Here is a 27,330-nt window from a genome sequence, read left to right on the forward strand (position 1 = left end):
GAATGAAGCAAGCATATTGTGTGTGTCCTATCTAAGGAACAATTTCCATCTAGGATGAGCTCAGCACCCATTCTCTACACATTTCTTAAGCATGTTCTTTAATTGCCTGGGGTCTTGGCATGGCATATGTTTCTCAGTTTGGAATAATAGAATAATTTACGCTGAAAAAAAGACCTTTAATATTATCAAGTCCAACAGCTTTCCCAGCACTACCAAATATACCACCACTAAACCCTGGCCCTAAGTGCCACATCTTCACATCTTTTAAATATCTGAGTTACCTGCTGGTTACCTGCTCATAACTCAGCACTACTCTGAACAGTCAGTTCCAATGCTTGACAGCCCTTTCTGTGAAAAAATATATTTCCAAACAGCTAATCTGAACCATCCCTAAAACAACTTGAGGCTATTCCATCATGCCCTGTCACTTGTTTTCTGGGAGAAGAGACCAATGCCCACCTCACAACCTCCCTTCAGGCAAGGAGAGATAAGGTCTTCCCTGACCTTTCCTTCTCCTATTCTCCAGATTAAAGAACTTCAGTTCTCTCAGCTGCTCCAGACCCTTCACCACCTTATTTACTGTTTGGGCACACTCCAGCACTTCAATGTCTTTCAAAATGAGATCTGCCAGTTGGCTATACCTCTCACAGTGCCATGCTATTAGGCAGTGCCAGCCCTTCAGTATCACTCTCTGGGGATGCCTCTGCAGGACCCTGTACAGTCCTGTTTAATAGAAAATGAGTCTATTAAATAATGCTTTCATTGCTTATTTTTTCTGACATTTTAATGGTGCATGTGTTTAAAGAGTCAGGAGGTTATTTGCTGATTTTGAAGCTACATAAAGTCATTAGAAAATATCTGGAAACTGTTTAGAGATATGCATTCTGGAGTTTTGGATCCTTCTCTTGACTCTGAGTGTATCAGATGCCACACTTGATTTTTGATGGGTAGTCATAACAATTTCCCCATGGCGTGCTACCGCTGAGGAGAAATCATCGTGGAGGGTTGTGGCTCTGTGTGGGCACACGCATATGGCAAAATTGTCAGATGTATGCATACAGCTGCTTAGTGCACAGTAAAGGTAAAGGTTTAAGAGCTGAATGCTCTGATGTTGGTCAGCACAGTTTGTACCACATAACTGCTCCCTAAAATGTGGACTTTATCAGAAGCTCACAAATACCAAGTTGGTGGAAGAATGTGTTTTAAGTGCAGTCAAAAATGGTCTTTCTTTGTGTTTTTTGTTTTGTTTTGTTTTTGTTTTGTTTTTACAGTTATGGTAAGAGTAATTAGTTCAGTACATATGATTTGTATAAACGTTTTCTATTTAGGGAAGCTGAAGTTTCTGAAATTAGACTTTATTCTAAAAGAATGTAGTAATGATAAATTAAATTCATGCTGTTGTGACTAGTCTCCTTTATGATTAATTATCTCTCATATTTTTATTCTGGACTTCTAGAAAACTTCACTTAGTTTTTGTATTTGTCATAAACTCTTGGCTCAGTAGTATTCTTGAGCTTCTAAGAGGCAACTCATGCTTATAACAGTTTTAGTTACTAGTTGAGAATTAGGTTACTAATTCAGGGAAGCATCCTAGCTATTTTTCCCCTGAAGAAATTCTGCTTTTAATTTTTTATATAATGAAATTTTTAATAAGTTATGGTAAAAACTTTTGATGTTCCTACATAATATATATGCTTCCATGTTCACCTCTCTTTCAATTCTGACCAGATTTTTCCCATAGAAGTGAGAATTATTGCTTTCTGTTTTCACAGAAATAGCTCCCCAACTGATAGTTGTGTGCACGGCATAACACATGGGAGATGAAATATTATATTAGCTGATATTTAAATGTATCCTTTTTATTATAAGGAATGAAAGCAATACATTGTGTACCATGATTAATCTTTTCAATACAGGGATAAATAATAGGTTCCAGTCAGAACTAGTGATTATTTTAAGTGTTTGCAGCCTAAATGGAATGAGCGTGATCTTTTACTTTGTCAGGTTCTTGAAGGATGTTTATTTATTTTGGTGTCCTTTGCTGTAGTGCATTTGGGATTGAAATGTTGCTTATGGCTGAACATCATGACACACCACAAAGACTTCCTTTTTCTTTTGTTTAAAAATTCAGGTGTAAACACCATTAGGAAATGCCTGAAAAGGTGGTCAGAGTGCAGGTCTAGGCCTTGGCAGCAGGAAGGTATCATCTGCAGGTAATGGGAAGCAGACCTCGTCAGCCACCAACTCTGATTAATGTCTGAGAACATTAGTCAGAGTGGGAGCAACTGCAGTCTTCCACATCTCTTCCTTTCATCTCTCGCTCTTGCTGTACCTCTCCAGAGGGTCAATTTGACCAACTATTCTATGATTCTAATATTTGATGTAGAAAATACTAATGATTTTTGAGTTCGAGCTGTGAGAGAAGAACCATGAACACAAGTGGTGTCCAATTTACCAGATCCTTGCCTGCAAATCTAGATTGGCCTTTTCAACCTGCAAAGAGGCCTTGTGAGGCCTTAACCAATTAACTCACAATTGACTATTGTTAATGAGCTGACCTGGTGATTAGCCTCTTGGAAATGTTGCTGAATTGCTCAGTAGAGTTGGATTATACTCCATTCTAGCATATGGATATAACCAAAGTTTCTAGCTATTTGTTCAAGAAAAACATTCAAGTGCAACCTGACCCCAGTTTTTGAAATGTGTTACATTTTGATTTGTTTCCTATTTACACAGTGTCCCAATTACCAGCTACTTGCAGGGTTGAGGAGCACTAAGAATTATGCTAAAATGGTTTTTGAGCACTGCAGACTTCTTCCTCTATCAGCAGGGGGTCTTCAGGCCTTCCTAGGTTTTGGTTGCAGATGATCTTTTATGTTTGGATTAAGTGGATGATCAAATTGCACTTCCAACATCTCTGCAGAAGTATGAGGGGCACAGAGGGATTTGTGCTAGGCTCTCTGTTCAAGGATGAGTTTCATTTTTATAATCCATGCAATTTTTTAAATGATGTTTTCACAACTTTTCTTTCTACAGCATTCAGCCTTCAAGATTCCTTTATGCCCTAATTAGCTTTATTGTTTATATTACTCTCATTCTCTAATTAGAGTAATCACATCATGGGGAAGTGGAGGCTTTTCTACTTTTTCTCTAATTATTTTTGTTTTGTCAAGCCTGGCTGTTTCCTGCTGCTTATTCTTGTCCATGTGTTTTTATTCTCTGCAAATTGTTGTTGTCATGTACTAATTGTTTTTACTTCATCTGAAGACCTTTTCCTTTTTTACTGTTTTTGTCATTCTTGGCCATCTGTTCAACTCCATAGTTCCGTTTAAAAGTGACAGGACCTATGCCAGCAAGTGGGGATAACAAAGTGTAAGAAGAAAGTGAAGGTGATATCTAAATGAAGGTGATTGTTTAATTAGCATTCTGGATTCTTCAGCTCAGGTTCTGTCACTTAAACCACCTTCCACCTGACCTTTATACTCCTTGTTGCCATTCCTGTGGTTGCTTTGCCCTTGAGCACTTTTTGCAAACTGGTTATTCACAGTAGTGGTGAAGAGCTGCTGAGATGTGGGTTGTCAGTGGATATACATATGCCTGTGTAACATAAAGGAATGTTGGTGTCAACCCCTAACAATTAGAAGAAAATGGAAGTTTTTATAGAAAGTGTCTGGTTACTAGACTCAGATTTGATACATCCCAGGAGGAAAAGAACAAAAGGAAGTGCAGAAAGGTTAATAGCGTGCACAAGGTGAGGTAAAATCAGAACAGCATATATTATGCATCATTTGAAGCCTTTTTTTTCCTGTGGAACAAGTGACATTGTTGTGTTTAAAAATAGACACAGTAAATGGTCTTTTCATGAGTCAAATTTCTGAACTCACACATTCAAGGTCCACCATCAGAATTGTTATAAAAATTGCCCCATTTGGATTTGTGTATAGTGGGATGTTGGGATTTTATCAGCAATGTTGGGATTAGTCAGATTTTATCAGCTGTGCATGGTGAGCACACATCTAAAATCCTGATAATGTTCCTGCTATCCCTATGGGTTCCATTTTATAAAAGCTCTAGGTAGCTTTTTACATTGAAAGCCATGATGACATCAGAAGAATACTTGTTTCAAAATAACAGTTAGACTGTGTGTTAGACACTTAGACTTGCTTCTGTGAGAATGATATTCTCTTGCATAAAAAGGGAAGCACTTTGATAGCTACAGACTATGCAATCATCTCTCCACAGATGAAGTGTCAGTGCAGTGTAGCACCTGAGTTGCAATCCGCCCAACATTTGACATGAGGTACTGGGTAATTGAAATCACTCTCTATTTCTTCAGCTGAGACTGAAAATATGTGACTTACAGCATAATTTGAATGAGCGTTGTGGCCATTCAAGGCTGAAATAACCATATCCAATTTCTCTGCACCTAGCACATCTTCTGACTGAAAACATTACTGAACAAACAGGCCAAAGCGGTATCTGGAGGTTTTAATTTTACAAAGTCAAAGCTCTACAAATTGCAAGAAACTTCACTGTCTTCCATTGTGCTATAAAGTCAAATATGAAAATCCTTCTTTTTGAACTGTCCTTATATTTAAAAGACTGAATAAATAACCAGTCACTGTTGTGTATTTATTTAGAAGTTTATGATTTTATAATTTCTTTCCCCTCCAGCAATAGTGAAAGACATTTTGGATTCCCTCTAAGTGGGTTTTCTCTGGGTGTATTGGGATCTGCATTTTGACTGTATGTCTAGCGTATTTCTTCAAGACTTTCTGGTGGTGGAAGGCTATAATTTTGAATGGAATGAATCTGAGTGTACCTGAATAATGTTGATTTTGATAGGAAATGTCTCTGAAAGAGTCTGGTCATGGGAAGATGTTCTAGAATGGCTCAATTATTTAGTCTCTGCCAGAAGTCTGCCCCAAAGCCAGACCTCTGTGATTGTGGTTGATTGTCTTTAGCTGCTTCTAAAGTTTGGGGATTTATACTTTAGCAAAAAAGCTCCTTCACAATGCTAAGCTGCAATATGGCAAGAAGTAGCTTACACTGTTTAATTATCTGCAACAGCAAGACCAAGGCTTGACAAAAACTATTTGGAAGGGATGGCGCTGCAGAGATGAAGAACTTATATTCAGATTTTCTTCCCTAGTACCAAGAGTACCAAGGTTGTTGTAGAGATTAGTGGATTTGTAGATGGTGATCTATATCTCAAATAACATTTATGGGAAATAAGTTCTATTATCTCATATTTTATGTAGTATGCTAGTGTAATCTTATATGAATGAGTTCCCTGTGAGTATAAGGAAGTAAGTACCATGACTAGTTCAAACTTAATGAATGAAAACCCTAATTTAGGTCAACACCATTCTTAAAGAATATTAAACAAATTAGATGGACTTGTAGCAAAATATTTTGTAGATCTGTAGTGAATATTTTTGCTGCAGACTTACTATTCTGTTTTTTTTCCCTCCATCCAAAGATATCACTTCAATTTTTCAAAATTATTCAGCTCGAGGTCAAAAACCACTGTTTTTACAGAGAAGACACCACTACTGAAAGTTTCCTCAGAGGAAAATGGGTAAGCTACTTTCATTTTTCTCAAAATATTTTTTTCCTAAGTTCTCTTCTACTTAATTGCATGTGGTTCTTTCTCATATCCTAATGCCAAACCTGCTGGGAAATAAAGTGAATAGCAGGGGCTGTAAACAGGGAATTACTCTGGAGGACCTTGGTAGCAGAGAAGGGGCTGAAAAAGGGAAGGGAAGGATGTAAGGTGTGAGGTCAGGGCAATTAGAGAGCCCTAAGCATAGACAGCTGCAGGTTCTGTGCTCTCATTGCCTCCTTGTGCTGTTACATAAAGTGCACTGAAAGACACTGTAAGCAGAAATATAGGGAAGGCCCTGATGATGGAGCTTACACACCAAATCCTGAAATACATTTGCCTGGTGTATCACATAACTGGTACTCTCAGGTGCACCTAAATGTCATGGGGTCTTTGCTCTTGCTCCCCAGTCTACCCAGCTGTGTCACCAAGGGGAGCTTGGTCTGTACTGAATAAATCTCTTCCTATGAAATTTTCCATAAAAATCTCTCAAAGTGAACGTAAGGTTCTGCAAGGTCAATTGCATCTACTACCTGTTGAAATAAAACACTGTTTTGTTTTATTATGTTTACTGAAAAGGTGTGACAGGTTGCAGTGTATGGCTCTTCATAATCCAGATTTTACTACAGATGATGATTCATGGGACAACAGCTCTGCAGAATTTGAGCAAAGGTTTCAATTGGAAAGTGAAATGACAAGTTTTCCCAGATCTGCTTCTTCTGAGAAATATGAAATCTTGGACAACCTTCATGTGAAGTTCAATTTGTCAAAAATGAGGTCTGAATTCAAATACTATTATTTTTTAAAAAATTTCTGCATGTATTTGTTTTTATGCATAGATGTCTAGAAAATGATTTTATGTAAATTAATAAAATAGGACTCCATATTTAGACTGTATCTTGCCATTGATAGTTTGAAACTGATTACAGACTGTCCATAATGATCAATAGCCCCTTCTTCTAAGAAGAATCAATCATAGGACCTTTTCTAAATTTATAATTAAATACCTTCTATATTGCTTTTAACATTTCTTTGAAATAATTTTTAAAAGCCCTGTGGTTGATTCCACAGCATTTTTTCTCTCCAGCCTTTTGTTGCTCCACTTTAATTCAAATATGTGTATAAAAGTTCTTTTATAGTCATTAGAGTAGCTTTTCACATATACACAAAGCAAAATATAACTGAACATTTTTCCATCTTGGACAACATTAATATATTTCACTCTTTACCTCAAAGTAGTCTTTTACATCATTTACGCATGGAGGAAATGGAACCTGTTAATGTAATAGAAGATAGCAATATGATAAGAACTTAACTTCAAATTTTCTTGGGATATTTTTGCTGGGGATTTAACTAGCAAAACATTTGATCTTGGATACTAATTTCCTCTGCCCCTTCCACAGTTTCAGTGCTTTTTCTAGTTTGTTTTGGTGTCCATAGATAGCTCTGCAGGGTTTTCATGGAGCCCAGCCCTGCAGGTCCACATCTCCTTGTTGATCTACCACACCTTTCCAGTGGAATGTCAGTGCATCTTTTCCCAATCTGTGCCTTGTCTTAGCTCATCACTTCACATTTGTTTTCTTCTCATTGTGCATATGGTTTTCTGCTCTCCCACTCGGCTGCTGAACAAATGGAGCAGGAGAATTCCAATGACTGCAATTAGTGCAATGTAAGCACATGCAAAGAAGTTTGGCAGGTGTTTTTCTTCACATTTGCGGTAGATTTCCCTGGTATTTGATGGAACAAAGGTATCAGTTGGGAGTGTGAAATCCATTGTTTCCAGTACAGCATAGGTTTATAATCTGGGGAGGAGCAAATTCTTCTGGCAGAACTTCCCTTTAAATATTTTCACTGTTATAGTGCAAGCTGTACATATGGGATCAGCTTCTTGGCTGTTGTAAATCAGCATAGCTCTGCTGAGATAACAAATGATGCTAAACTGCCCAACACCATATGCAGATCAGATCAAAAATCATTTGGCTTAGAAGAGGGGGTGAAATTCTTCATAGATTTACATTCCATGCATTTCCAACTGAAGTCAGATAGGATTGTACTGGAGGCATATATCAACATGATTTGGCACAGGGCTTGTATTTACATCACTGTGCCAGATTAGCACTGTAGGAAGAGACAGATTGCAAACCACGGGTGAGTCAAAAGCTGATCACTCAAACGTAAGCTGTTAAAAATGCTGCTTCCCTAATACAAAATGCTGTGAAAACAAACAGACAGGAGAAAAAGACCCTCCTAAATTCTATATTTATTAAAACAGTTTCCAAAACCTTGTTTTTATTACATTTTACCAGGTCATTTGGATGAGTTTCTGTTATTTACAAACAAGTGGTTATTAGTTTATAAATGCTTAATTAATATTTTATTTCACTTGTGTCTTAAAATCAAGGGTTTTTTAATAATAACTTTAAGTATTATTATAAATTGTGAAAGTGTAAACAAAAAATATTAAGAACATTGAAATTAAACCAGTCTGGATTTCAATTTATTAATTCATAACATAATAAATTATCAAAATTCCAGAATGAAACTGTAATGTAAAGATGAGCAGAACTGACCAGCAGAATAGAGGATCTTTGAGTAAACTCTCACTAAGTATTTTCCATAAATCATGTAATACCAAAAGATGTTATCAGTGATGAAGTACTGATAATGCCTTGTGTCATCATTCTTTTCTTTTCATGCTGGTATTTCTTTCTTCCTCTCTCTGCCATCTTGCTTTTTAGCAGAGCAGGGCTAATTGGAATCTCTAGAAGAAACCACTTACTTGGCTTCATTTTCCTCTTCCTCTTCCTTCTCTAGATGTTCATGCTGTGCAATGTTTGGGTAAAGTTGTTATCACTTGTGTTAAATTCCCCTTTGTACCAGTTTGTGACAACATATTTTTATTAGCTGCTGTTTAGAAAATTCTAGAGAGGGGGGAAACTCTGGAAAACAGTATCTTTGAAAAATGTGTCTGTAGTAATTTCTGTTGTTTTTTGTCAATGAATTGATTTAGGGACTGTGATTAAAAATTATTTCTAACACTCTTCAGACTATTCTGCTTTAATATTTTGTCCTGTAGCATCTGTCAATGCAGCTTTTTATTGCACTCTTTCAACTAATTATTCTGGTAACTTGAAATGTTTTCCTTCTTGCTTGTCATCAGGTTTAAATCAAGCCCTGCATTTGCCATTCTGCCAGAAAAACAAGGTTTGAATGTTTACTTCAGGAAAAAAAAAAAAAACAGAATAAGAATATTGATGCTTTCAAAATAAAAATATGTAACAGTGAAATCAATATAAAGGCTTCTGGAAATTAAGGCATCAGGATAACATACTGATGGGCAGTCAGAAAATTTTTAGTTGCGTTGTCTTTTGAGTGAGATTTAAAAATGGTAATTTAAAATGCTAAATCTTAAAATTTCTTTCTCAAGACCATGCACTTTCAACATCCACATTTTAATTTAGTGTTATTCTTGCCTAACCCACTCAATAGTAAGCTTGGACAATCCAGAATATTTTGTGGCATCTCATTTCCAGAACAGGGCATTCCTTCAATGGGCACAGACATGCTATGGAAAAAGATATTTAGTTTTGTTAGTAGATTTACGCTCATGAAGTATATTTGGTTTTAAAAGATACTGTTAAACCCAGAAGATTCTTAAAGCTTGTTCTTGTCTTTAAACTGTTTTTACTAATACTTTTCAGGGTGTGTACTATAAGCCCAGTTTTAAGGAAGTCACTCATGACACTATCTATGCAACGAGCTGTACTTTCAGCACAACCATGCCACCTCCTTGTGATAGCAATGCTCCTTTGCCTCTCTGGGAGAGACAAGAATGAGCTTAGGTGGATCTGGGTCTGCCAGGGGCCAGCAGCAGTTGTGGACAAGTGGTTTCAGGATCCAGCACCAGCTTATTCTGCAGCCTTCCCTTGGATTTTCCAAGAGGCAAATCCTCCTTCCTGTGTATTGGGATCCATCTGGCAGCAGAGCTGGTGCAGGAGCTCTGATAATCACCAAGGCTTCCCAAGGCCCTGCTGACCTTGCTTTGTGGTGTCTGTACTCTGATGTAAGTGCTTACCATGATATTTCTAAAATATCAGAGCTGTTAAGAGAATAGAAAAGGTTGTTCTTAAACTAGCCAGATAGTAAATACCTGCTTCCTTGCGTTTCAGATGCTGTCTAAAATTCCTGAAAATTTCAGGCCTCTTTATCTTCGTAGTTGTCTGCTCTGTAAGTATTGAATTTGTAGTCTTCCCTGGCCCCCATTTCTTTAGAATTAGTTCAAAATGGGCTACAATATTTTCTCTTAGCACACAGAAAGTGTCTCAAGGCAAAAACTGGCAATACTGTGCAGGGCTTCATGCCTAGTCATACTCCTATTTGATGCACTAGTCACCTCTCAGGACAATGTGGTTGGGTAAATAGTTGATTTGGAGGAAGAAGCAGCTTAAACCAAAATTTGTAGGTCCTTTAAGGATGCTTGTTGAATTTAGGGTGGATCTTTTGATCCTGACATGTGAGGAATGCTCATAGGGAAAGCTGTGCTTGGGAGGATGCTGCAGCAATGGCAGTGCTTCACAGTATCAAAGGTGGAAGGTGATCAGGAGGTTGGTATCTCCTTCAGGTGGCCAAAGTGCTGCACTCCTTTAGCAAAATCTTCAAATTCAGCAAAATCTTAAACTGAAAGTCTAGAGAAAAATTTCAAAAAGTTGGAGTTTATTTTTTCGTAGCTGTGGGGAATTCCTTTTTGGGTAGCAGGGTTTCTGTGCCAGAAAGAAAATAGATGACACTCTGCATTTCCTCAGGTATGGGTGCTGCTTTCCAGATGGATCCTGAAGATTGTCCTAAGAGACATTTTGAAAAAGTGTATAAAATATGTGACTTTGACTATAAATTAACTGAAAGAATATTACTTACCCTTGTTATATATCCCAGAGATGCTTTTCAACTGTTGTGGAGTTATACCTAATAATATTGAAACAATGTCACAACTGAATGTGAAATTTAAAAGAGAATTTTAAAAGTATTTGAGATAAGTTTAGCAGTTTTTTTTGCAGTTTTTGTGCTACTAATGACTGTTTATTTTTTATCCTTGCCCTAGATTTTATTTGGCATTTATCCAGATCAAGGTATGCCCTGGCAGATGTTGGCTGTATCGCCTCTGGAAAGCTTCTGTATCCTTCTTTCACTGGAAAAAAAAAAAAAAAGATCTGAAGTTTCATTGATAAAGTAGTTGGAAGGGTGTGTATTTTTTGTCTTATATCCTGAGAGGAGTGGGTGTTCTCAGAGCCTTGGCCGCATTTAGACTTGTCCTTGACACAAGCCCAAGTACTCCCTCTCCAAGCTGTTCTGAATGGCACCTGTCTGGGGCCAAGCAACTGTTTAGAAGAAAAAGCAATAGAACAACCCCAAATAAAAAATATTCATAGGTCAATACAGATCTGAATGTGAAAAGTCTTTGAGGGTTGAAGATTCAGTTAGTTAAAAAACAAAAACTTTTGCAAATTAATTACATTTAGTCTTCCCACTATGTTTCTAGTTTAATCAGTCTGGTCTGAAATCTGCTTGACTCTTATTTCACTAGTGTTAAAAGAAGATGCATGTATATATATATATATTTCACAAGCTCCTGCAAGGTCCCTTGTTTTGAAAAGGTGTAATAGGTTTTCATTTTTGAGATGCTTTGTTCTTCTATATAACTGTCAGGTCCATAGCTTTGGGCAGGGAGAGTCCATTTTAAATGGATTTAATTATTAGCATTCTCACTGTCACCAATAATGACACTATATAATGCACTAATTAGTAGGGTAAATGAGGAATAAAATGTTAGTGCTTTAGGGCAATTTATAATTAAGGTTGAGATTGCTTTTTGGAGGGAAGCAAATGGCCTTTTAGTAGGACCAATGGCAACTTCAACTGCAAACTCCCATCAATATCCTGTTCACATCAGTGTTTTTGGTTCTCCGTGAAACAGTTGTTGAAAGCTCCTGTGGTGGTGTGGTGTTAAACAGCCCCATGGCTGTCATGGGCTTAGCTGCCAGATGAGGATGAATTGAAAGTGAGTCTTCAAGTTTTAGTCAACTGTCACAGTACAAATTGAGGATTTCCTCTCTTTCCAGACTTGGGGTGGACCCGTAGTTGTTGCACTGTACAAATTAGCTCTGCAACCAAATATTCCCTTTGTTTCAGGGAACTGCATTTGGGACTAGGATTTTAAACAAACAGGTGCTCCTATCTTTTGCATTTTACCTATCATGTCAGGACACTTTGAGACAAATAGCTGTCAGACAGTCAGAAGATAGCATTTCCATTTCTTACATGACAAACCCAAAGCTAAAGCTTTTTAGTTTGTGTAATGTGTCTTGAAAACTAGATATTCCATCTGCTGTCTGATGTCACTGAGCTGGGGAAAAGTGAGAGGCAAGCAATCCAGCAAAGCCAAGCTTCTTTGCCAAGGTAATGTAGTAATTCAAGCCGAAGAGTCAAGGAGAATGATTGCATTTGTAAGAGTTTTGGAAAAGGAACCAGCAATCCTGAATGTCCTCTTACTGTCACTGTCAGTCTCTATTTGCACAGCAGTAAGTTCATGTGGCTGTCTTCCTCTTTATTGCATAGTGAAGAAAGTATTCCACTTCTTGGCTAGATCTTGGTAATGTTAACCATTCAGACAGCAGTGTTGAAGATGCAGTTTATGCTGGCTGACAGACTGCTGTACACCCAATGTACACTACAGGCTACTCTCTGAATGACCATGAGATTTTAATGGTAGGTTTGCAGGTGTGTTGCAGTAGTCCTTGCCACAAAGCCCTTGGAGGTTATCATATGAGACTTTGGGTGGAAAATAAGTATCTTAGCTTATATGATGCCAAAATATGCAAATGAGCACACTTAACATCTTGCTTCTGCTTCAAAAACTGTTTAGAATTGTTGAATAGATACTAACCACTATATATATTTATATAATTTTTTTTTTATTTTTTAACTCCTTCCTCTAAGTTCTTTTTATTTCCAGAAATGGCCAAGCACCACACTGTTGTGTTGAGTGTGTGCTCACATATACAATGTATCTCCATATGCTAGAAAAGTCAAAACAAATTGAGTGATTACTTTTGGACTTCATGTCCTTTGTCATCCCGGTATCACCTGGAATTTTTTTGTTTTTTCTGCCATGCCCATGAGATCTCAGGTTTGCTCAAGGGTGGAACTTTCCTTCTCTGGTGCTGGGAAAGGCCTTCATTAGCTGGTATGGAGGTGACCTGCTTTTCAGATGAGATTTCTGTTTGTGTTGCTATATGTTTATCTCTGATTTGGTTTTACTCTAGCTGTTTTTCTTCCCATTACCTTTTGTATTAGCCCTTGTGTTTCTCCCATTGCTTTGTCCATCCCCATGGGTATAAACCTGGCATGTAACACTGAGGTGTGATGACTGGAGATTCTGGAAACAACATCTTGCCTCCTGTGAATTAATAGAAGATTTCTGAGTCTGTAATTTTGTGTGTGATTTTTTTTTTTGTTTGTTTGTTTGTTTGTTCTTGTTTTTTGTTTTGTTTGGGTTTTTTTTTAGTACTGATTTCTGTACAGGCACCAGACATAAATTCAGTGATTTTAGTATAGTTTTTCAAAATATTGGTAATGTTTCTTTGAACATAAATCCATAAATCCTTGGGATTTATTAGTTTTTAAATTCTAACAGTCAACTCTATAATACCAGAAAGAAGTAAGTTTATATTGAAACCTGACCTGAGGACCCTTTCTGCAGGAAGCAAGATTCAATATCACTGTTGATGATATTGATATTTTAATATGTGAAGCATTTTCACATCTTTTGTTCAAAGGTTGTATGTTAAGGCAAGAACACCTTTAATTATTAAGATGATAGAAGAAGAGATATAGAGTCTGAATACATTCCAGCATTTGTTTGTTTACTTACATAGACCTATTCTAAGACATGAACATTCTTGTTTTTTCTTAACTCTTTGGCATTCAGGGAATGTCTCTCCATTAACTGGATGATCAAAGAGTGAATGAGAAATATTCTTGTTCTTCACAACTTACATACATTTTCAGACTTGAAAAATTTTCTGAAGTACTAAATATACTTTGTGTTCATTTTTTTGTTTCTAATAACTACTTCCCTGATCTAAGCAAATTTAAGCTTTTGTCCAACAATAGGGAATGGACAACTGGAGCAGAACTAGACACTCACTTTTTAACTTGAACTAGGTTTTATGATATTAAAAAGTAATTGGGATTCATCATGCTTTTAAGGAATTATACAATCAAACTGTATGCCATTTCACTGTAATTTGGAGAAATGTCAGTCTCCCTGATACAGTGCTTCTTTGTTTCACTGTATCTCATACAGTTATGGCTATTTCTACACTTCTCAATCGTGGAAATATTTTATTTTTCAAAAAATGGTAAATCTTCATCTCATTTCTGTGCAATGGATGTCACACCTACCTCGCTGAAGTGTGAGTTTCCATCTTGACACTCTCCCTCAGTAACAACCTTTTCTTCCCTCTCAGCATTTGTACTTGCACCCAGTCATGTCATAGGTGAGGGAAGGTTAGATCAGTGTGGGCAAAGCAATTTCATTTTGCTTTTTTGGACTGATTGTCAGAAATTACCTGGAGAGTGGACTGTGAATTCTTCCTGAGTCTGGCCAAGGATCTTGAATTTTTGTAAACATGTTTTAAAGTCTTTCAGTCCTGTTCTTATTATCTGATTATTTAGGTGTTTGATATCTCCCCAGTTAAATTTTTGGAGCAAAGGTTGTCATTTTGTAAATTAAATATTTTTGCAGCACCCAGCATAGAGAGTTTCTTACTTTATGTTCAAAATAAAACTCAATAAAAGTACATATCCTGAGATCACATCTGAATTTGTATCTGCTTATTCCAAGTCAGACAAAACTAGAGATATCAAATTGACTAGACAGGGGCCATTTTCATGGATATATTTCCATTCTTGCCATGAGAGGTTTTGTTACTTCCAGTCCAGGATTAAGGTCTCAAATTCATAAAGTAGAAGATGTAAATAGTAAAAATATGTTGAATTTTAAATCATAGGCTAGATTCATCTTATCTTTGGATTGAGTGAAACTATTTAGAACAATTCCACATATGGATGAGGAGTCTCTAGGACAAGCAGACTTAAGACTCATAATCAAATTCCTTGCTGAAGTTGTATGAATTTGAGTGATTTCTGCATGAATTTGTGTTGTTGTTGCAACTGTTCATCATGATGCAAGGAAAGGTCACTAGAAAACTTGCAATCATGCCATGACAATTAGTGACGTGGAAAACAACATTTACCACTCCCTGAGCAAGAGGTATTTGTATAGAAAGAAGGATTGTGAGGCAAAGCATATAGTCATATTTTAGCAGAATTTTCAGCTTCCTTGAAGGTTCTTCTCCAGGGGGCATAAATGAATATAATTTATTACAAAACCTCTCTAATCCTCTCTAATTCCTTTGAATATTTTCTTATTTTGTTACTTTAGTTCTCTGCTGGCAGACTCTCCTCCATAATTTTTTCTTGCAGAAAGCATTTAAAAATTGTTTATGTTTTTGATGTTGGAAATGTACTAAGCATTTAGGCCTACAGGCAGTGTTCAAGCTGTTAAATAGATGGATGAAGACCAGGACGTGCAGAAGCAGCCAAGAAACGGAATCTCAAGGCAAAATTGATAAAATACTGTAGAAATTAGTGTGTTACAGAACTTCTCAAACTGATGGAACAGAGAGAAAGGATGTATCCACTGTAGACAATAATGGATCTGGATTACTCGCATTCAAAAAAGTAGGAAAATAAAAAGTTTATAGAGCATTCATCAAATGGGGAAGCCAATAGGGACAGAGAAGTGTGTTGTTTAACTTGCTATATTATGAAGGGATGATGTAGAAAAAACCTCATCAGAGATGAGAACAGAGATAGGAAATAATAAAAAAAAAGAAAAGCACAAATACTAATGCAGAAATAACACCAGTTAAGGAAAATACGCAAAAAATGATGCTGAGATCCAGGGAAAAGGCCTTCTTTAAAATGATAGTATCCTAGAGAAACTAATATAAGTGACCTGGTCATAAATCAGGATGAATGGTGTATAACTGCCTCAGAAACTTGCTGAAAAACAATCCATAGACAAAGGTCCATTCTACAGTATACAGAATAGGATATACAGATAGATATTAAGGAAAGCATAAAGTCAGCCATCTATGTGCAAATAGAACAGAGAATCTCTGTCAAACAGGGCTTTTTGGCTGCCTCTGTACATATTGAAATGATTACCTGATGGAGGGCAGAGCAGGGACTCAGTATTTTGGGGGCTGACTCAGCTACTCCTGAGTTAGTCATTCTAGGTTCTCTTTATAGTTAATAGAGAGAATGGATGCTCCTCATGAGCACTTATTCTCATCTTCATGTAGTGAAGCCATGAATTCCATCTTACAAGCACCTTTTATCATTGATTTTAGGGAAGCAACATGCATCACATGCAGATGTCCAAAGTACGGGAGCATGAACTGTGGTGAATGAATACCAGTTTAAATGTTTAGCCACTGCATCCCATTCCACCAACATAAGCCACATAAAAATAAAGTAACATGAGATGACTGTCACATACTCCCCAAAACCACTTCAGAAAACCAGGATCAGGAAACACAGCTCTTGATTCAGCTGGGAGCAGCAGACCTGCTCTGGTGCCAGGTGTAAATACAGACAGCCACAGTGTAATGTTTCACAGAGCAAACACAAACCCAAATCCCTTGACGGGCTAATTCACAGCAATAATGAGATTTCAAGAATAGAACTATATCAAAATGAAGCAGTTTATCTGAAGTGAAATGAAAAATATCAGCTCTGGCTGTAAATCTACCCAGGGAGATTTTTTTGCTTTAAAGGAGCACACTGGAGGACACATTAAAAAAAAAAAGTTCAGAAAAGGAAAAGCATACTTCAATTTCAGAATAAAAGGAAATATTAGAAGTAAAAAGAGAGTTTTCCCAAAAATTGTCCATATCTGAATGATAAAAATTTAGAGAAAATCACATTCTGGCAATTTAAGGGAAATAAAAAACAAGGTAAGGTAGAACAAAAATATTCTGAAGTGCAGCTTGATAAAAAACATAATATTTTATCCATGGAAGCATGACTGGCATTTTCTTCTGGTTTATTATGATTCCGCCTTTCATAAAGGCTGTGATCTGCTGCAATCTAACAATGGAATTATGACAGAGACCCAAAATATTGTTTGGAAAAAGATAACTCTGATGGGATTTAAGAGCCTCAATGCAGACTGGTGAATGATGTTCTGTTGCACTCACAATCAAAGGAGAACATTTCTTTTTTTTTTTTTCCCTGTGAGTTTTTATAGTGGTTTTATAATTGTACAAAATGGAATGGAATGGAAAAAGTATCCTTATCTGTAGAGGAAAGGAGAAAAGGAGCCACTCTTCTTGAAAATAAGTTTTAATTTTAGACATCTTTTCTAATAGCTCCTGAATGTGTCACCTAAGTAATTACAGGATTTATTTTAAAAGTATTGCTTAAAAGGAAGCTGCCATAATTATATGCACCTGAAGCTTTTCAAGATATAAGTGGCTACACTCCTTGTGAAAAAACTGACTATCAAAAGTTGTCCCAGACCTTAGGGTTAATGATTTCAGGTGAGCAGACCTTTTAAAAGGTTTAATTAATGTATCTAGTTAAAGGTATGGATATAGTTCCTATTGAGATTCCTGTTATATATCAACTAGTGACACAGAAAAACAGTGATGCCAAATCATGTTTAAAACTTTCAGAAACAGAAGAGAGTTGTTGTTATTTATGTTTATGTTTGCTAAGAGTTGTGAGTGTAAATTCTTCAGACTGGATTTGTCTCCTGATTTGTTACATGTGAGATTATTATTTTTTATCCTTTTCATGTGTGATTCCTTTAAGCAAATAGATGGTTGGGGACTAATTTTTTAATTAATGGCATGTGAGTGTTACTGGTGGTGTTTGCTCAGCTTGCCTTGCTAAGCAGGGTGACATTTATATTATTTTGAATGCATTGGCTGCCTACCTGGTACCAGATCTAAGTTTTTTTTTTTAATGTTGTTACTGTGGGAGATTAGTCTTTTCTAGATCCAGAAGAACCTCATAATCTCCCACATTTTTCTCCATTAGGCACTGACTTTACATGGATGATCTTCCCTGGAGGTCACTGGAAGCAGGGCAGATCACAGCACTGCCTTGAGCCCTCTAATTATCCTGAGTTTTTTTCTTTTCCTGTTCAAAGTCGCATAGTTTTGAGGGCTACAAAGCATCTTATTGGGAAAATTATTTTGGTGGGTATATGATCTGGTAGATCTGGTACATTCAGTTGTTTCCGTACTACTTTCTTTATAGTATGCTCAATAAAATATTAGACGTTAAAACCATAAGATGTTCAAGCATGTGATTAAGTCTCATTATTTCAATGGAACATGTATGCATAAAACTAAGGAGTTATTTTTGTTAACTTTTTTTGTTTTGTTGGTGATGCCTTAGCTTTCCATGTGTCACAGACAGGAGCAAAGTAATTACAATATTACTCTATTATAGTAACAAACAAACTCTGAAGGGTTTAAAATCTCCGGCTTTCCTCATCCCCTCCCCTCCCTACCCACCAAGCCACAGAGATGCTTTTTTCAACCATGCCAGAAGTGGACTATCCCAACACTAGGTTTAAAAAGCCCCAGATGTATTGAGACTAATAGAACCGGACTTCCAATGGATTTGTGGATCATGGTTGGCTGATTTCTCAATTATATTAGACTAGGAGCGTAGTTTGACCACACCTCATGTGAGATATCTCAAGAAAAAAGTAGATGAAGGAGCTGAGGGTAATAGAGTCTGTGAGTACTTCAGTTGAAAGGAGATTGAGAATATCTTTCAGATATTTGTAACATTGTGAGCAAAACTTTGACCAAAAAGCAAATAATCAGGCAAAATCCTCTGTAGTTTCTACATTGCTTTCACCAGTACAAGTTCTGTAATGTTTAAATTGCTGAGCTAATGGTGTAGCCTTTCATCTAATACAGGTGCTTAAAGAGCCTTACTCCTCTGTCTCTATGTGTATTTCTGTATGCTATTTTGAAGCTTTGATACATCAGGTGAAAGCACTGGTAATTCCAAAAGTCACTAGGGAAGATACATTTGTTCTGAACTTGTAACTCTGTAACTCTTGTTTTATTAGGAAACTTGGTCAAAACAGTACTACTTTGTGAGGAAGTAAACATCTGGTTTTTTTTTTTTTTTTTTTTTTTTTTTTCCCAAATTCCTGAAATTTAGCTGAAGAATGTATTTTTTCAATATAAATTGACAACTTTTTTTCCTGGAATTTGTACAGTCTATACAGCCTATACTATTTTTACTGGAAATTTGTACCTTAACAACTTTATTAACAGCTGTGAATCTGACCGACTTTCATGATTCTGCTCTGTTGAAGTTAGACATAGGAGGCCCATTTGGGGCACAAGTGGTTGATGAGCAAACAAAGGAATACATTGTAGTACAAATCAGCCAGAATGAAGACACAGGATCAAGGAGGAGGCACCAGCAGCAGGTGATAATCTTCAAGTTATCTTTCACTTTTTCTGAGATATGTTTTATCATTTATTTCCATCACCACTCTGTGGATTAATTGTCCGTGCTTCTTCTTGCTGCAAAGTGTTTCAATTTCAGCATTAGAAATCTTGCTGTAATTAAAGTTGCATTTTCTTTTGCCTTTATAAGGTTTCTCTGGGCTTCCTGCATTAAAATTTTGATCTCTATATTCAATGCAAATTGTGTTCTGGCATCCTCCCTCTGGAGGACTTCCTGGAGGTGTTTCACTTCAGTGATTGAGTGACGGTATGAGAATGAATTAGTTTGATTAAACCTGAACACCCATAACAAACCTAATCGGGGGAATTAATTTAGGCTGATTTTATGTGTGATCAACAAAAAAAAAAAAAAAAAGGACAGAAGAGAGAAAAAGAGAAATAAAACCCTATATCAGAGACATATCACTGACTTCCACTAATTTGCTGAATATGATTCTCTTGCAGGTGGTATACAACTGGTCTCTCCCCTTAAGTTCAAGAAGAAATCAGCAGATCATCACAACTAGAACCTTTCAGATACCATACAGGTTGGCTAAGACACTTAAAAGTGATTCATTGAGGGAATAATTTCCATAGACTTGACTAAGATAAGGTTTTAAAAATAATTATCACTGCATGTTTCAGAAGGGCAGGAAAGGATGACTTTTTGTTGCTCTTTGAAAGTATTTACAAGACTGGTTTGTACTTGAGTTAATTTCTAAACAATAGTTTTTAGAAGGATAGAGTTTGTTTGAAAATGAGGAGTTGCTTGCTTTTGTAAAGATATAACAAGTATATTGATAGGTACTCAATACAAAATAATCCACAAATAAAAGGTATATAATTCCAGGAATAAACAAAACTTCTTTTTCTTTTACCAGAGGCACCATCTTCATAAACATTCAAGCTTCCCTGCAGGAGTCTGGAAGTGTTCCTCTCTCCATGAAGCATCAGTACCTTCATGCAAATATAGAGGCACAAGTAACAGTTGCATCCATCATCTTAGTAGGTGTCTACGTGCTGATCATATTGGAAGTAAGTCAGTTTTGTACTTTGATTTTCTTTTTTTCCTAAGTTCTAAGTGGAGCACAAGAAAAGTTTTAAGTCTTGGGCTTTGATACAATTTTAAAATGTGTATGCAACTTCTTTGTGCACCATCAGTGTTGCTAATGACAGGAATAAGATACATGTGGGGAAATTGTTCTGCATTGCCAAGTGATATTGCCAAGTACTTCTAATGTTACAATGATCTTGTATATTTTTCTATTACACTTTTAAAGTTTTTTAATATTTCAACAGAATTATAGTTTTATTGTGAGAGTAAAAATAGGTCAGAATTGTGAAAGGTGTGGAAAAATTATTTTTAAGTTATTTCATAAGGTAAGAGAAAAAAACTATTTTATTATTTACGTTCTCTAAGGTACCTCAAATTATGAACTTTGTGTACTTTCCACAGGTTAAAGTGAGCATATATTTTAATAAGTGACTTTTAGACATTCTTTAACTGTATTATTTGAAAAGGAAATGGAGCTTGAATTAATATGAAGTCAAGGGACAGGGAACTTTTAAGATATATTGCAACAACCTTACAAAACCTTGAGGTACTAAATCCAATAAAAATGCATTGCATCACACTAAGAATAGAAAACATATCATAAATAACACAGAACTCCAACTGAATTCTTTGAACTAAAAACACTGTTATCTTAAAATGAGTTGCAAATGGGGAGCAACACTTTAAAAAATTATTTTTAATTCACATGAGCATCCACACTGTCAATTCTTTGAGTCTAAACACATCTAATTTATATTAATATGGAACAAAGAAATGAATAAAATTAAGTCTACAAGGTACTCCACAATATATATGTCTAGCATGCTCATTTTTCTTCCACATCCATTGCATATTTTGAGTTTTTCACCCTGTTCCCCATTAAAATGGTAAAGTTGTAGAACTTCACCTAATCAGATACCAATAATAGATGCACACAACACAGCAGATGCTTTAGACATTTAGATTATGTTGTTCAGCAATTATTACTTCTTTCTAAACCTAAAAATGCCTCTGTATACATTATAAATTAAGAAAAAGATATTATATTAAATGCAAAGGGGGATTGGACTAGATTTTTCTCTAAATATGTGTAGACACGGAGCACAGCTCCAAAGTCTTAATACTTTTAAATACAAATAATTTTTTAAAAAAAGCTGAACAAAACAAAATTCCCCACCCCTATACCCCAAACCCAACTATGCAATCTTTTAGCAGTTGCAAAAACATCAGGTTTTAAATGTATGTAAAGGGGGGTTTTGTGTTTTCATCCTGAAAATCTGCTTTGGAAAAATTAATCTGGAAAAGGAAATAAAGACTTGAATCTGAAAAGCAGAGTCAGGGAAAGCATTAATTTTCCTGTTTCTTTTAAGGAAAAGCCTTAAAACAACTCATTAAATTATTATTTCTGTGAAACAATAGGAAATATTTCTATTGTCATCAGAAAAATTATTTCTGCAAATTCAAAGGTACAAATAAGTATGCATAAGTAAACTTTTTTGAAATTTTGAAATTTAGACTGTGGAAAGCCACATATTGTGTCACTTTCTCCATAGCAACTATAGGAATGACAAATGCTACAACAAGAGTAAATTCTAAACTCTTAGTTTTTAATTCTATGGTTCCCTCATGGATTTCTTGCAAGCAATCGATGTTAATATTGTTGGAATATGTAATAGTGGCTTTCATCATATTCAGTATTTATAACTCAACACATTGCATTTTCTATCCCTTTAGCTTGTTTTCACTGTTGGAGAAATCAATGTTACTGCAGAAACGATCTCTTTAATTTTTTAAAGAGATAGATTTTAATTTTTGGTGTTGCTGCTCCCCATCTTTTATCAGTCTTTGTTATTTTCCTTTATTAATTATTATTTGCAATACAGCTTCAGATTCAGACACTGTGGACACCCAAACCAGTTTTAGAGCTATATTTTCACATATTTTCTTTAGAAATGAAGAAAAAGGAAGCATCTTATATGTTACAAATCACAAGAGCCTTTATTTCCTCCTGCACAGCCTGTTTTCCCCAAACATGGGTAGATCTTGCCTGCAGCCTCCTCATTCCCACTGTACTCATCTTTTAATCCTTTCTTGCCCTTGTCCTCCTGGGGCAAGTTAGTCACCAGGGACTGTGCAAAAGAGGCTGCAAGAGCTTCTGCTTCCTGCAGATACGGGATGATGGGAGAAGATTGCCAAGTAAGATGTTCCAGATGGAAACTGAAGTGCATTTACTGTAAACAATTGTTTTCTCAAAACTTTTACCACTGAAAACATGCAGGGTAAAATCTGCTTTGAGGCAGTTGTTTGCCTCCGTGTTAACATCAAATGTCTAAATTAAGCACCCCACCTTGTCAGTGGAAGTCTCAGGATGTGCTATTCTTCAGAAAACAAGCTGTTGAACTTCATTTCTTCAGGCACTTATTTTCAGTGTTGTTCCTTTTGAAACTGATTCCATGTTATATATTCATAAAATACAAATATGTTTCTGATAAAAGAAGATACCCCTTTTCCTCTTTAATTCCTAATGATTTCTAGTTTCCGGTTTAACACAAATATGACTATTTTCTTACTTCAGAATTCTACTACTCTACCTCTTGAAATGTTTCATATTGCTTTTCACTCTCTTGGCCATGCCTTAGTTTCTTGTTTGGAGTTTGTGGGCAATTTTATTTTTTTTTTTTTTCCTTTATGCAGTCATCTATTCTTTCATTATATGTTAGTTCTCTTGAAAATTATTTTCTTCAAATATCAGTTTGTTCCCTCTCAGAATTTCAGTCTCCTATTCCCTCCCCTTGTCCCAAAGGAGAAAAACATTCAGCTTCTTGTGGTGCTTCTGCTTTGATCTAATCTATACTATTTTATAGACTTCTTGAAAACCACAAAGTATTTAATTTTGTTCTTGAAAGTATAAAATGCACAGGAAATTCAAAAATCTGCATGTTGAAATAAGAAAGAAAGTGTGCCAGATTTACTTTTGTTGATCTCTTCTCTCTGACCCTTCAGGATTACTGTGCAATCACTGGTTAATGGGTTACAAGTATGTTTTCGCATTGGTCGACAGAGACATCTGGTGTAAAAGGTGGATGTACAGAGTTCTACACTGATGTTGCTGTATTAAATCAGTTTACAATGAATTTTCAGACAGGCTTTTTCTACTTTTGATCTTAAAAATGTGTATACTCTCTTGACTGTAAATTTGGAAAAAAAGCTAGAAAATTTGATTTTTATAAACCCCCGCTCCAAACATCTTTGTTCTTTCAGTTGAGTGTATTTGATCCTTTGCCTTCTTCGATTTCCATAATTTCTTCCAGAAAAGCATTTTCCTGTGTGACTAAAGTGATTATTGTAGCTCATTAACTTAATGATGTGTCATTTTTGGCCATAAGGCATGGTCAAGGAAATGTGGTGCAGATAAAATCTCATTTTTAGCTATCAGTTAAACAGATTAGTTAGATACCTTTGCTTTCTCACCTTGTCCCTGTTTTATTTAACAAAATGATACACTGGGTATGCTAAAGAGAAATCTATCTGCCATCTATATCTTAAAACATCTGTTGAAATATTCAAGTTTTTGCTGGTATGCAAAAAAGTTTTTTGGCTTTATAAAGCTCTTATTTGTAATTATTAACTGCATATCTGCAGCTATGTTGAAGCTGCATTAATTAGAAATATGTAAGGAGGAATGCTAGACATCAATTATTAAAGGATAGAGCTCATTAATTGAAATGAATTAATATGTGCCCTTGTCCAACACTTTCCCCTAATAATATATTTGTTTTGTGTGGTGTGTTAAAATGCAGTGTTAGCTGTTTATGATACTTGAATGAGCAGAAGCAAATGTGAAATAATTGCCTTTTAAAAGCTATTTTTTAAAACATTACATTTAATCAGGAGAAAAGGCAAAATAACAATTATTATACTAAGTTAATTAAAAAAAATGAAGAAAACCTAAGAGATACCAATGGCATATCAAATAGCAGAAAAAGCAAGTATCAGAGCACCTATCTGTGAGAGCCTCCACAGGAGTTATCACAAGTTATATTATTTAGCCACATACCCTGTCTTGTAATTAGCACTAAGAAAGATCTTGCCAGGATCTTTTAGATGGCATTTTAATGATCTGACATCCTGAATGACATTTACATGTCTGTATTTCTTCTTAAAACACAAATACTTGAAAGTGCAAGATCTGGCCTTAAAAGCTCTACTTTCTTAGTATCATGAAATATGGGCTTATAATCACAATTTAAATTACTTTAATGGAAATTGAGTATGTCAGTTTCTCTCCATATTACTTTCCTATTATTAACTAACTCAAATTATGAATAAACATCCCCTAAGCTAAATTTCTTTAACTCATATCAGGGTGGTTTTTAATAGCATCTAACCAGCAGAAATTAGTTCCAGAGAACAAAACTTTTATGTGATTTTAGTTGACCATTTTTCTGTCATTGCAGGCTGGTTGAACCAGTGTTTACTGGCAGGAAACGTTTTTACAACTGGAATAAGGTGTTATTACTGAAGTCTACATTCACACAGTCCAGATTTTTAACAAAAATTATGCTTTAGAGAGGTAATAGGAAAAGAGAAGAAATAGTTCTTGGCTGTTATGAAGCATAATGTTAAGTGATAGAAATAGGCTTATCTTTAGGGATATTTTTTTCTGATAAGGAAAATAACAGAAAGTGTGTCTGATCACAGAAGTGATCAGCTTAGTCAGCATGGCTTCTCACTTCCCATCCATTCTTGTATTGATCTGTTTTTAGATATAGACTGAGAAGAGTGTGGATTAGAATGTTCCCACCTCCATACATGTCCTCTCAAAAGATTGGTAGCAAAGGAACAGAAGAAAATCCATAGCAGTTATTGGAAAAGACCATGTGAAAAAGGAAGTGCACTCCCTGGCCGTTTGTCAGAGAGAATATATTCCTGCTGCTATGAATTTCATTTGTTTTAGGATTTAAAACAATGTGAAGAGGTATTAAAACAGTGTTGTAGGGTTTACCAGAAAATTAGGGACAGATTATCAGAACAAACCTTCTATCCTCCTTAGTAAGAATCCAAGCTATAACTCCCCGGGCAAGAATAAAATTTCCCCTTATCTGCCCCACTGTCTGGGGGTGGTAGGGAGTAAAAGATCCCAGAAGATTTAAATACTGAGACACTGAGGGTTGTACAGAACCTAAATCAGGGTAATGAAAGCTAAACATAAAATCCAGTAGTAAAACTTACCTTAACTAGAAATCTAGCTTCCTCTGGAGCAGTCTAACCTCATCTGCCCTGGGTAACAAATGGTTTTGGATCTTGTTTGGAGTCCCTATAACTCTTAAGCACCTTTACCATTCAAAACTCTACTTCCCCCCATACCTCCTCACTGAAAGTGTGCACTTTGATGAGGGCACTCTTGCCATCCCCATGAGAACTGGTTTTAGGAAATTGAGGGTGTGCAGTAAAGCTTGCTGAGGTAGATGCTGGATGACTGGATTGAACAAGGAGATCCAGACATGGGGCAGATCCATCTATCCTGTCTCCCAGAGTGAAATATTCAACAAGTGGTATCCTAGATATTCCAGAGAGAACAGTCTGCTCCTGAGCTACCAATTAAGCAGTACAATCAACCTTTACTGTCAATCCCTAATGCCTTTCCCTAATTTACAAGGAGGCTGTGACCTCTGTGTATTTTGATCTCAGTGCATTTTGAGAAGCTCAGAATTACTTTCCATCTGCCGTGCAGGAGTATTGTGAGCTGCTCCTTAGAGCCACTGCCAACAGTGAGGAGGCTCTAAAAGGACAGGGTCAGCACCAGTAAGATAAACTAGTAATTTTTACCTGCCCTACCTACAGCAAAGGGAAGAAAGTTTAAAGGAAGCAAAATTCTGTAAGACAAGGAAGGGATGGGTTTCAATTGAAACAAAAATGCAATATAACAGCAAGCAAAATCCCCAGCTGGATCACAGCTTGATATGTTATAATAACAATTTTGTATTATTAACCCAATATGAATATTGATTTTACACTGACTATTGCCTGCCTAATTGTTAGATCTATCTTGGCAGAAGTCTGGCTGTGCTCTGAATATGTGTGTTTTAAAGGAAACACTCCTTTTGGGTGCTATGGTACTTCAGCAGCATGTAAACTGTCTTTAATTAAGAATGAAATAGGAAAAAAATTGCCACTGGATGGTGCTATCCACTATTCTAAGGACTAGATAGGATTGTCTGCTTTAAAAGGTGTTAGGCTTCTTTTTTCACAGAATGCTATTTTTCGAAATAATACCAGTCATATTTTCCACATTAAATGCAAAAACTGATTTCCAAATGACTGTTTGCTAATTTCTGTGCCTTTTAAATCTAATTTTGAACTGTATTTTGTTCAATTTGTGAAAAACTGGCAAGTACAAATGTTTTGCCCTGTCTTGCATACTATGTATTTTGTGGATTGGTGTGTTTCCTTTTAGTTTGAGAGAGGGAACAGAACATTAAATTAGCTTAATTGAATGCTGCCATTCAGGTTCTACCCTGCCTACGGCAAGCAGAGGGGTAGAGAGCCATAAAGTCTTAAAATTTTAACAAGTTGTTAGAACTCATGTACACTTCTAATTCACACAAACAGGGATGAAAACCACCCAGCTCTTTCTGGGGCCTCAGATGGTATCTTCAGCAAGAGCAAAGGTAAAAATGAAAAAAAAAAAACCTAAAAGTGTAGGGGGCAGGCTTGAAGGGAGATATGACATGATTTAAAGAGGAAAAAAATTCAGAGAAGAAAAGTGGAGTAAAAAAAAAAAAAGGAGATATCAGGGATGAAAGACTCTCCAGAGGAACTGCTAGCTGGAGCAGAAAGTTCCCTGTAAAGGTAATGCAAGTACTGCAGCTTGCTCTACTGTTCATAGTGTGTGGCTGTATTTCTGCATGGCTTATTAACCTACTATTTTAAGAGGGCTGACAAAAATTCAGACTGTGAAGGTAAAATTTCCTTATTTGGTCAATGTAATTTGTTTGTACTAGAAGTTCCCAGTCTTATTAGTCTCAAGAATAGAGATAACTGGGAAAATACAAATGGTGGCA

At 36.0% G+C, this 27,330-nt stretch overlaps 1 protein-coding gene across 5 annotated transcripts in view; it reads left to right on the forward strand.

Annotated features, from left to right (window-relative positions):
- The window catches only part of OCA2 (OCA2 melanosomal transmembrane protein), a 196,448-nt gene that overhangs the window by 41,779 nt on the left and 127,339 nt on the right, over positions 1–27,330 (forward strand). For all 5 annotated transcript variants that reach the window (XM_085582503.1, XM_085582486.1, XM_085582511.1 and 2 more), the window contains 7 exons: positions 5,483–5,581; positions 6,185–6,382; positions 9,775–9,832; positions 10,704–10,776; positions 19,036–19,193; positions 19,678–19,760; positions 20,094–20,247. In XM_085582503.1, coding sequence (XP_085438629.1) covers positions 5,483–5,581; positions 6,185–6,382; positions 9,775–9,832; positions 10,704–10,776; positions 19,036–19,193; positions 19,678–19,760; positions 20,094–20,247 — 823 coding nt within the window. The remainder of the gene's footprint in view (positions 1–5,482; positions 5,582–6,184; positions 6,383–9,774; positions 9,833–10,703; positions 10,777–19,035; positions 19,194–19,677; positions 19,761–20,093; positions 20,248–27,330) is intronic.

The sequence above is a fragment of the Lonchura striata genome, chromosome 1, assembly GCF_050655825.1.
Source record: "Lonchura striata isolate lonStrDom1 chromosome 1, ASM5065582v1, whole genome shotgun sequence".
NCBI classification, from domain to species: domain Eukaryota; kingdom Metazoa; phylum Chordata; class Aves; order Passeriformes; family Estrildidae; genus Lonchura; species Lonchura striata.